This window comes from Ascaphus truei, chromosome 14 (genome assembly GCF_040206685.1).
Source record: "Ascaphus truei isolate aAscTru1 chromosome 14, aAscTru1.hap1, whole genome shotgun sequence".
NCBI lineage: Eukaryota > Metazoa > Chordata > Amphibia > Anura > Ascaphidae > Ascaphus > Ascaphus truei.
In genome coordinates, this window is record NC_134496.1 from 58,220,757 (window position 1) to 58,233,133 (window position 12,377).

Here is a 12,377-nt window from a genome sequence, read left to right on the forward strand (position 1 = left end):
GCCAAAGGCGGGGAAGAGATAATGAGTAGTGGCGTGTACTGGATGACACAGAAATGCAAGTGTAAGATGCAAACACTTAAATCAGCACACACACAAAAAAGTAGACCAATCCAAATGACTTGCAGGAAATGGTTCAAGTATATTATCATGCAGAGAAACGCATGTGCGGTAAGCAGTGAACACTTACAGGAAAACCCTGGGTATGAGCATGGTATGAAACACACAGGATTGCGTCCGATGGTGGGGTATGGTGATCCAACTTGTGGCTTTGTGTTGCAGAGGATTTGCTGCGCCTTGCGGTTCCTCCGCTCTCCACAGTCACAGAACTTCCGGGTACACCTCCTTCCACACTTGGAGACCTCACATGACGGTTCCAAGTATCAGTCGCAGCAGCTCTCATCTAATCTAATGCCCCCAATAAGGGCTTGACAGGCTTGATGTATAGCCTATCAGTGAAAGACAGTGCACAATACTACTGTACTATGCCTACTCTAAAGCAATACACACATGTATTGTATGTCTTTATTTATATAGCGCCAAAAGTGTACTCGGCGCTTCACAAAGAATACAGTACAGGGAATTTTAAAAATACAATGTGCAGCAAAAATCAGACAATGGGAAAGGAAATCCCTGCCCCGAAGAGCTTACAATCTAAGAGGTTTGAGGGGAAACTTAGAGACAGCAGGTGAGGGAATAAGTGCTCTAGATGTGTGTGCTTGGCCACAATGGGTGGTATAAGTGACTGTGGGACAATAGCCATGAGTGCAGGCTATTGGGATGCTTGATTTGTGGGGCAAGTTTTAAGGTTAGTGTTAAATCTAAAGGTTGACATAATTTACAAGGGAAGAGATGGCAGGGAGCCGTGGGTGAGATCAGGTGTGTATGTCTGCGTTCAGGCTTAGGGGATATCCCCAGCAGCAGGAAGGAGTAGATTTGCGTGGGTGTTTTTTATTGAGAGTTGTTGGGAGAGAGGTGTATAAATAATGGTGCCGTGGGGAGAGGGGAAGTTGGAGAGAACAGGGACCTTCACCAAGGAGTGAGGAAACAATAAACAGAAAATGCAATAAGGAGGGCATTGTGAGATACAGGAGGAGAGACTTCCCTGTTATTGGAGGATAGGAAGAGTACAAATAATCACAGCTTTTTGAAAGTAAAGTTCTCACAGTAGTAAAGTTGTTGTTCAGAGTCCAGATCTTCCTCAGATCCGTTTTAATTGTCCGAAGGGTATATTCCGCACCCAACCTGGATGATGACAGCTGGATTTTAAAACATAATTATTCGCGTCGACTGATTTAAAAAAGTTCTTGGTATTGATTTCTTGATTCTCAATAAAAATGACTAAATCTAAAAACTCCACTTCTTTTTCACTATATTTACTTGTAGATCGGAGATTAAGAGAATTGGCATTTAAATATTCTAAAAAACAATTTAAGTCCGTTTAATTCCCTTTCCAGATATAAAAGATGTCATCTATATAACTTTGCTAGAGGACCAGGTTCGCACCAAACGGGTTCTGGGACTAGATGAACTCTGATTCCCGGATACCCATGAACAAATTCGCGTAGCTTGGTGCGAACCTTGTCCCATAGCCGTACCACACTTCTGTAAATAAAAACTACCATTAAAATAAATAATTGTGCTCTAGGTTAAAAGAGATACTAGCTAATTAAAACTCGACTTGTTCTTCTTCAGATCAGTCACCCAGTAATGGTTTTAACGTCTAGAATACCAATTTCTAATTTATCTAAATTCTCTTGTACTTCTTTATCAATCTTTTTAAATTCCTCTATGTTTTAATGATTCTGTCGCTAATTTAATCTTATTCAGTTCCTCATCAATTGACCCCAAACTCTTATGATGAGCAGTGATCAGTCTCATCAGTTCAAATGAACATTCATCAAGAGTTTTATCCCATGCCTTATTGAACTGGTCATTCGCAAAGTCAAACGTCAGATTTTTGAAGAGTCTGAGACCTCTCGGTATCCTCCCTTCAGCTAAATATTTTTCTAAATAATAAGGTCCCACCATTTACGTGTTTCCTTACATTATAACTTTTCAAGTTTATTAAATTATTTATTAGAAAATCCTCTCTTGATGTTTCTGATTTAGAGAGTAAGGTTTTGATATCTTTACTTCTCAACAATCGTCTTGTAAACACATAATCATTAGTATCTTCAATAATATTTTCAATAATCGTCTCCATGGTATCCAAGACACCCTCAGATACAGCCATTGGTAATAGGACAAGGCAGAGTGTCTTGGATATAAAAACGAAAATAAATGATACAAATAGAATACGAAAAATAAAAATATACAAACTGTGACCAAATGCAGCTCAAATGTAGTGTGTGCTGATTTAAGTGTTTGCATCTTACACTTGCATTTCTGTGTCATCCAGTACACGCCACTACTCATTATCTCTTCCCCGCCTTTGGCTGGAGTGATCTGAGTGGACTGTGTGCTCTCCCACCTGAGTATTTTTCTGGTGAGACTTGGCTAGTTGCAGTATTTAGATTTTGAGGCTATTATTGTGTATTAGTATAGGTGTTTTTACACTTATTTTGGAGTGTATTCAGTATCCCTAACACATAGACAGAGTTGCACTATTGTTGTGTGTTCTGTTTTTCATGCTATATCCGGTGCATTGCACTCTCTGACTTCTCCACACTGTAACTCAGGAAGCAGGGGGTCCCCGAGACTGAAATGAATGCGGATCAGCTCGGGAGACCCCCTACGTCAATAATGTTATTAAAATAAAAGCAGCGCAATAGCCTTTTAGTGGTCCGCAGAGTATAGTGGCTGGTTCCGTCTCACTCTTACTGCGCGTCTCTTACAGACTGATGCAGCCCGGTAGGATTCACAAGGCGCAAGTACCATTCAGAAGCAGCCACTGAATCAGTCACTGTCCCTGCGCGCCTCTAACGATCACGCCGTTTTTATTTTAATAACATTTGGGGGATAAAAAAATTAAATAATGAATCCACATTGAAATTTTGCAAATCTGTTAATTTCACAAAATCAACTTGTGAACTTTGATACCCCTTTTTCAGCCAAATGGGGCAGCAAACGATTACTCTGCAGGCCCCTGTGACAAAAAGCCGGTTAATTATATTGCAGAAGTATAACTTCTTCCAGTGTACAACTTGAATCTCTGCTTTCCATCTTTATATACTGTATCCAATTCAATCCTTTTGACAGACTATCTCGCCTTTTTGTACTTTAGTGGTGAATTAATAAATCTACAGTATTCATGATGTATATGCTCAAGATTTGCAGAGGGAGTAGGCATGTACCCAGGGCCGTCTTAACAGCATTATAGGCCCCCGGGCAAAGCAGTGCACTGGGCCCCGCCTACACAACCACTCACAGGAATAAAAATGTAAGCCTTTAATTGCCTCCTGCGAATCCGTTACAATAGTCTGCTTCCATAACATTACAAGCAATAAAAACGGCAAAATTTATCTGGCGAATGCAGACATGCCAATTCTCCGCTACAAGTTGTAATTTTTCTCCTTCTACCGAGCTAGCGGTAGATTTGAATGTTGAGGCGGGTGATCGGAAAATTTGTGTTAAATTCTGGTCTTTGCTTAGATTAGCATAGGGCCCCTATGCTTGTGGGGCCCCCAGGCAACTGCCCAGCATGCCCATGCGTTAAGACGGCACTGCATGTACCTAACCTAGAATGTAAAATCTTGTTTTAAATGTGCTGTATGCTTGTGAGGCTGCTGATCTGATACAGACCTACAGTACATCTTTGATGGGACAGCATATTGGAATGTAAGAACATCCTTCTGCTGTTGTAAATGTTTGGTATCTTGTTCAATTTGTTGTTCCAGCATATTCTCAGCAGGTGGATAACCATATTAGTTCTCCTGGATATCTCGGGCATCCATTACCACCATCACCAGGCCGATATTCCCCAGTCCCGAAAGGAATACTGGGAGATGATCTGACTCGGTAAGCAGCAATTTTACTCCTTACATACTGCTGCGGGTCTACTTCATTTTCTTTACTTACAGAACTGGGAACAGGTTTTCAAACCATCTCTCCCACATAGTTTTAGACTATTTTCTTCTGCGCCTAGGTCAGTAGTAAAGGTTTCATGCTGCGATGTTTGTGTCCTCCAGCTTCCACAAGTAAATGTGCCCTCCTGTACTGCGATGCTGACGATACTAATGCACGTGTTACATGGTTGCATAGACTAAGAGGTCCAAAAATGTAATCTCAGATATTACTGCCTACTTTATTCTGAGAATCTAACCCCTTTATTGCTGGAATTAAATTGCATACACATCTAGACTCCTAAGGGTTAATAGTCCTTCATTTCAAACTTTATCCTTTGAGCAACAGAAGGATAAATGGTATGTTTTCCAATTCTGTCTGGGTTTCTTCCTTGCTCACTCCATATCCCAGGAACAGTACACATTCTATGTGAAAACATACATTTCCTGAACAATCTATTTGCACTGCAGGCACCTTACAAGCTCCAGGTCATCAGATCTTGTTATTGCAGTGTTATACAGTAGACTAGTTCTGAACTGAAAAATAGGAATTGCTTGCATTTATAGCCAGTAAAAAGGAATTGGGTTACACGCTCCTCATGAATTGATCTAGCTTTGTAGTCTAAGAGCTTTGTATGTTCTGGCGTGTGCTTTTCTTTTGATGCATTGCTAAATGCCTTGTTGGATTGAAATAAAAATGCTGTAATGAAACAGGTATGTGTGTTAGCACTTGTTTTGGAAGCGTACCTCGTTACTTCCAGCTTTGTTTCGCTGAAAGCCCTGGCTGGGTGAGCGACCTTGACCGGGTGCCCGCCAGACGTTCCCCCGATATCCCAGTGGCTGCTGCCCGGGGCAGGAGGCGCGCACGCGGGGGAAGCTGGGTTGGCGCGCGCGTGCTCGCAACAGCGCTTCCTCTCTGTCTCTGTCCCACGTTGGGAGCGGGGATAGCGGTCCCACAGGTAGCAGGCCGGACACCCTGCTTGCCGTGCGCGCCGGGAATCTCCGCCATTTAAAAAAATATATATAACGGGCCCTGGCCGTGCAGGCAGCCCAGGCGACTGGGCCCCCTGACGCACGGTGCCAACTGGATGCCAACCCCAGCCGACCCCCCCTGTTGGCGGCCGTGTCCACACTCACTCTCCCATGAAGGGAAGAGGACTGGAGAAGGCCCAATCTCAGCCTTTCCACTGTGCGTTCTCTTCCAGATGGGGGGAGCGCTGGTGAATCATGTGATGGTATATAAATGACAAATGAAAATACAAACAATAGTGTAGCCTAAAATAAAGTTCAGTTCTATCTACAAACAAATGTGTTTGGTCTCACTCACAGATTTCCTCTATAAGTAATGATGTGTCAGAGATCCATCTCTCTGACGGAAGCCCTTGGAAAAGACCCTCTGGTGTATGTATCCTTCTGAAGTATATGTGCACGATATACTGTATGTTTCTCCCAAAAAAGAAGCGAACGCGCAATGGTGTAATACAGTAACAACAAGATGTATTGCACAATTTCCAGATAAGTAAGTTTCACTCACATTTTATATTCAAATAAATGTCATGGGAGAGAACCGTGGGTCGCTGGAGTCCGGCCGGTCAGATAGTCCTGTCTTTCGCATCCACATACAGTGGCGACAAAGTTTAATCTAACACGGCCAGCACCGCGTTTAAAAAAAACGCGGGCGCCGCGCGGCAGTACCCCGGTTCGTGGCCGCTTTCCCGCGCCTCGAGCGCTTTCAATAAAAAGCGCCATAGCGCTTTTCTATTGAGGCGCGGGAACGTCCGGGGAGCGCCCACGCAACTTTCGGCAACATGCCCGTCACGTGCCCGGCCAGCTCCCGTCTTTTGTAAGAATAAGCTGTGCCGAGACAGTACGTCACGTCCTCTGACGTCTCAATGCAGGGCGTAAGTGACTCTCTGATCTCCCGGCTCTGCTGCCAGTACTTGCCAGCCCTGCGATCCCCCATCCTCCCAGAAACAGCTGATTCGATTCAACGCGTTTTACTAGGCTTCGTCAAGAATCGTATAGCGCATCTTCATAGTTGACTATTAATAGCCATTAATATACAACTGGAACTATCATGATCATGTTCCAATTAATCGGTCAAAACATAATGACCAGTGTAAACAGGAAGGAGGGGAATATATAATAAACATGTACAGTATATCTGCTCAAATTGGCATAAAATAGTAAAACATTACATCCATAATACTAATAAACTACATCCATTTTATTAAATAACTAAACCACGCACGATGAAATATCGAAAAAAAAAAAATACAATAAGGTAAAAGGAAACACAAATTAGATAAAACAATGTGCAAAATATGAGGCAGAAGTGGATAATAAATTCCAAATAGGAAGGAGATTGTTAAGATATTAATGATGCATGATGATGAGACAAATGGTGCACAAGCTATGTATCTCTATATATTGAGGGGCATAATCATAACATATAAAAAGACAGTGCATATATTTAAAGTTAGAATAAAAATATCTCAAAGTTAAAAATGAATGCAATAAAAAGTACATCAAATTAAAAATGCACCAATATCGATATCAACATTTTAAACCCTTTGGCATTAAGAAAGGAGTTCCGGCGCCACAGCTCGGGACAAACTTCAAGGTACTTCCGGGTTAGTAGAAAAAACTTTATTGGAGCCTCACAAACACATGGCTACACCACGATCTCCCCCTCAACGCGTTTCACGCTATGAACAGCGCTTTGTCTTGGAGTGGGGAGACGTGGTCTGAGCCTGCAAAAACGGACTGACATATTAACCCCTGATATACATGACTTATTAACAATATCCAGCTAACATCAAATCTTATTCAAAGACTCAATATATCTTTAGACATTAGTTCATACATGATTATATTACTAAAATGTCTGATATGCTGTGTTGTAGTAAAGTATTCTCAGGGATATATAAAAAGCAAACTATGCAACATTTAACCAAAGAAACTGACATCTAGGACTATATTAGAAAAAATATAATAAACTATAAGCACAGTTTATTAAAGTAACCATATCAGCTATATCTCAATGTCATATTCATATAGCACATAGAGAATAATTAAACTGATTCAAATATATATATATTTTTTGTCCAAGAATAACGGGGACAGGGAAGGGGGGGTCGAGGAGTGGGGGTCTGCATCTTATGGATCCAAAATATTTCTGGTTTAGCTAGACTATTAAGTCTGTTTCCTCCCCTCCAATGCTTAGGTATATGCTCAATGCCTTTAAAAGTTAAGAATTTAGGATCCAAATTATGGTGAAAGTTAAAATGTTTGGACACATTGTGTGATAAAATACTTTTTCTAATATTTCCCAGGTGTTCTAAAATTCGTACTCTTAAAGGTCTAGAAGTGCGCTCTATGTATTGAAATCCACTGTGGCACTCAAGTAAATATATCACAAATTCTGTTTTACAGTTAATGTATCCTTCAATATTAAAAGATTCACCAGTACTCTTAAAAACAAAGTGTAATTTATCCTTATCTTTATATGTGCACGCTTTGCACATAGTACATCCATAAAATCCTTTGGGTTTATTCAGCAATGTAGGTTTATCTTCAAGTTTCTTTTTAAAAGTGGTTGGGGCTAGTCTGCTTTTGTGGTTTGGGGCTTTCCTAAAAGTTAAATGAGGTCTATTGGGTATGTGGTCTTTTAAAACGGCATCATTCTTCAAGATGTGCCAATGTTTGCATAATATATTCTTTATTTGTGGTGCTGTATTTTATTGCGTTAAAAATGACATATTGAAGTTTTTGTCAGTATTGATGATTTTACTTTTATTTAATAATAAATCTGGTCTCTGAACACTATCAATTTTATTGGTGGCTTTCTCTATAGTCTTGGGGCTGTAATTCCTTTCCTTAAATTTTTTTACAAGGACTTCCGACAGCTGACGATAGATATCTTCCTCAATGCAATTTATTTTCAATCTTCGGAGCTGGCCATATGGGATATTACGAACCCAATCTGGGTTATGACAGCTACTTTGCATAATGAAATTGTTAGGGTTAAAAAAAAGTTTGTCTTGAGATTACTATTCTCTATATAAATAACCGTCAAGAAACTCTACTTCTCCTCTGTAGGGAGAAAGCGAAGCTACCATTGTTCTACTTTCTCCCCAAGATTCGTAAAAGTATTGTAAATTCACCAGGGAGGCCGATCATATTGGGTATTGAATCATTAAGCAGCAATTTGTCTCACTATATAGACTATCTACAGAAATATGTGACTTTACTCAAATCATACATAAAAGACACAACAGATATAATTAGAATTTTAGAAAGTATTGAATGGTGTGATGACTTTATATTAGTAACTGCAGATGTGACATCTCTCTACACATCAATTATTCATAAAGATGGGGTGGAAACAGTAGCGAGAATATTAAAAGGAGATAGTGAATTGAAAGAAGAACAGATACCATTTCTTATTGAGGCAATGGTCTTCATTTAAGAAAATAACTATTTTTGGTTTGATAGATTTTACCTTCTAAAGTGTGGCACAGCAATGGGGACTAGGTTCGCACTGAGTTACGCAAACATCTTCATGGGCACATGGGAGGAAAACCACATTTGGTCCAACCATGAACTCGGTGCGAAGATTTATAGACAATATCCTGTTCATTTGGTGTGGCAGTATTGAAGAGTTGGAGACTTTCTTTATATATATATATCAATATAGATATATTGATATATATATATATATTTATATAAAAAAATAGACCGGGCCTGTTAAGGTGTCCACCCGAATAGTGATCTCCCAAACACCAAAAAATGCCCTGGTTAGCACAAATGACTATAAAAAAACACCATATCGTGAATGAATAATTGTGGTAGTGAAAGCTATAATGGTGGATACTGTTGTGAGATATGACTATGTTGCATAATAATATGAGAAAAAATAAAAAACAATAATGAAAAATGTAAAAATATGTAAAACATTTCAAAGTTCAAGAATGACCAAAAAATATATGGTCTAATGTTCTGTAACCCAATGATGGGTAAACCTTGTGATGGATGGTTATATGGTCCAGACAGCTGCTTCCTTGGGGCCAACAACCTCCCAACAGATACCTATTAGAAAAACAAGAAGAGGAAAAGCGCCCGATCCTTGTGTAAAATCCAAATCCAAAGTTTTAATAACTGAATAAAAAGCGTTATATGGGCAAGCCCATGCGTCAGCATGTAACCAGATCGCCGTCCGTTTGTCCCATGCGCAGTGTTCTCCTGTAAGGCTGAGTACCCACTGGCACTGAGCTCGTTATGTGCTTGCGCTTGGCGCGCTTACCTTCTTCAATGTGGATCAGCACATCCCCTCTCACGCTGTGCTCGCGCGCTCATGCGCGTGCACACACGCTCTCCCAAGCGTTGTGCTTGGGGAGACAAGGGAGAGATACTTTCGTGCTGAGAGCAGGGTCACATGAACCTTCTCTGACAATTGGGAAGTGAGAGGGCGTGTTTTACTGTCACACACAACACAAACGCTGAATTCAGCAGAGAGAAGTGGAAAGGAGGGGGGCAAATGGACTGAGGGGGGGGCAGTGGACTGAGGGGGGGAGCAAACGGACTGGGGGGGGCAAACGGACTGAGGGGCAAACGGACTGAGGGGGGGAGCAAACGGACTGAGGGCGGGGAGCAAACGGACTGGGGAGCAAATAGACTGAGGGCGGGGAGCAAACGGACTGGGGAGCAAATAGACTGAGGGGGGGAGCAAACGGACTGGGGAGGGGGGGCAAACGGACTGGGGAGGGGGGGCAAACGGACTGGGGGGGCAAATAGACTGAGGGGGGGAGCAAACGGACTGGGGAGGGGGGGCAAACGGACTGGGGAGGGGGGGCAAACGGACTGGGGAGGGGGGGCAAACGGACTGGGGGGGCAAACTTAGTGCTGCTGTGGTGGGGGGGGGAAACGGAGTGCTGCTGTGGGGGGGGGAACTGCTGCTGTGAAGTGGGGAGGCAAACGGAGTGCTGCTGTGTGGTGGGGGGTGTCAAACAGAGTGGTGTGGTGGGGGGAGAAGGGAGAGAGAGGAGAAGGGTGAGAGAAAGGGGAGAGAGGGGGATGGCCGGGAGAGGGAACGCGGGGGGCAGGGGGGAGAGAGTGTGCAGGCGGGGATGGGGAGAGAGTGCAGCGGGGACGGGGGAGAGAGAGAGAGATACACAGAAACACAGACAACCCCTATACAGCCAATGACACACCCCCTCCCTTAATAGCTACGGCTCCCATTCACCCCCCCCCCCCCCACTCCTGCTCTAAAAATGTTCCAGGACAGCGATCGCTCATGCTTGGAGAGCTGGTGACATCACGCTCTCCAAGCATGAGCGAGCTCAGCGGTCCCAGTAATGTCTGTGACACGCGCGCCCGGCGGGGGGGGGGGGCGGCGCGTGTCACAGCGCTAACCGCGATCTGCGGTCTGTGAGGAGAGGAGAATCTTGCGACGGGAGGGGGCGTGGTCGGGGATTTGCGGGGGCGTGGCCATTACGTCACGCGGCTGGTTCGCCCTCATTGGGTGAACCGCCGGTGGGGGCGTGGCCACGCCCCCGTCGCTAGGAGTAAACTAAATTTTAATGAGTTGTGAAAAACCCTGCAGCACGGCGCGGCTGCACCTTCTGCGTGACAGTGCGTAGTGGGCCCATCCCCATTGAGGGGCGTTGCTTACACGCACAGTGCACGCCGCGCCGTGCGCACAGGCTGTACTGGGACCGCAGCCTAAGACCTCACTGCTGCTGGTGTCACCTTGTAAGTGCCTCTCTGGCAACCCAAGATTGCAGCCTGTGGTTCCTATCAAACACAGTCTGTATTGAAAGCGACTCGGGGAACTTCCTCTCCTGTCTGGCGTCTGAACTGCTCCACCACTGTAGCTCACTCCAACCACGTGACCCTACGCGTCGCCTGATGAAATCTGCTGTGCCGGAAGAAACGCGTAGGGTCACGTGGTTGGAGTGAGCTACGGTGGTGGAACAGTTCAGACGCCAGACAGGAGAGGAAGTTCCCCGAGTCGCTTTCAATACAGACCGTGTTTGATAAGAACCACAGGCTGCAATCTTGGGTTGCCGGAGAGGCACTTACAAGGTGACACCAGCAGCAGTGAGGTCTTACAGGAGAACACTGTGCGACGGAACAAACGGACAGCGATCTGGTTACATGCTGGCGCATGGGCTTGCCCATACAATGCTTTTTATTCAGTGGCAAATTGTGAGTGTGCAATTGTCTTGGTTCATGTTATTAAAACTTTGGATTTTACACAAGGATCGGGCGCTTTTCCTCTTCTTGTTTTTATATATATATATATATATATATATATATATATATATATATATACACACACACAAAAAACAAGGGCAGTTGGCACACTGTAAACTACTGATCCACTGATGCTTATCCCATATGCACACAAATGAATATTTACCAGATGTTGGTCCGAGAAAAAGAGACAGCACACAGCCAGGTAGGTACAAAAGCACTGTATTCACATAAGAAATACACGGCACTGCATTCCTTGAAGTCACTCACATGACGAAACGCGTCGGACGTCGTGACGCATGACGCACTGACGTCATTACACTAACCAGGAAGTGTGTATGCAGATTTGCAGCAGCTACATGTGGCTTTCTATTGGCGATTTTGCTGGACATTGAGATAGAGGAGAGAGGCTCTTCTTATTACACTGCTAGGGTGGCGCTCCTACACTGTATCGTGTGGACTATCCCTCTGGTACACTGAGGGTCCCATTCAGACGCCACGAGCACCACATCCCTGGAGCCAGCTTCATCACCACTGAGGTGGATTACATCATCTCTCCCCTCAATTGCCCTGATGACATCTGATAAGTATCTGTCTTGCATACTACAGCTCCACAAATTGCCTTGAACATACTCTGGCTGCATATTCCCCTTTCCACTTCCTGGAATTTACAGAGTATCTCCCATGAATATTTTTTATATATTTGAAGTGAGTGCATGTCCTGGCGGCCTCTCTTGTAATTGAATAAATGTATGTGTTTTTTACAACAGTATTATGCTATGGAGCTGGCGCTTCTTTTTCTTTTGTTCTTGTTTCGTTGATCTGGCTAGATCATATAGAAGCTTGCCTCCCCCATACAGTGACTGGAATACATTTCTGGACTTATTTTCATCCATTATTGGACTGGTTTGTTTTAGTTTTTTACTGGACACAGTTCTATTTTTGATACATATTCACTCATATTTTTTCCTTTTGTGTTATATATATATATATATATATATATATATATATATGGGGGAAAAACAGGAAGAGAGAGCGCACGCCCATAGCGTAAAATAGTATTTTAATGAGGGGAGGGGGAGAGGGGGGATAAAAAATGCACTCACAAGGGTACAATAA

At 43.3% G+C, this 12,377-nt stretch overlaps 1 protein-coding gene across 30 annotated transcripts in view; it reads left to right on the forward strand.

Annotated features, from left to right (window-relative positions):
- The window catches only part of DLG1 (discs large MAGUK scaffold protein 1), a 257,330-nt gene that overhangs the window by 168,420 nt on the left and 76,533 nt on the right, over positions 1-12,377 (forward strand). For all 30 annotated transcript variants that reach the window (XM_075571142.1, XM_075571128.1, XM_075571129.1 and 27 more), the window contains one exon: positions 3,837-3,957. In XM_075571142.1, coding sequence (XP_075427257.1) covers positions 3,837-3,957 — 121 coding nt within the window. The remainder of the gene's footprint in view (positions 1-3,836; positions 3,958-12,377) is intronic.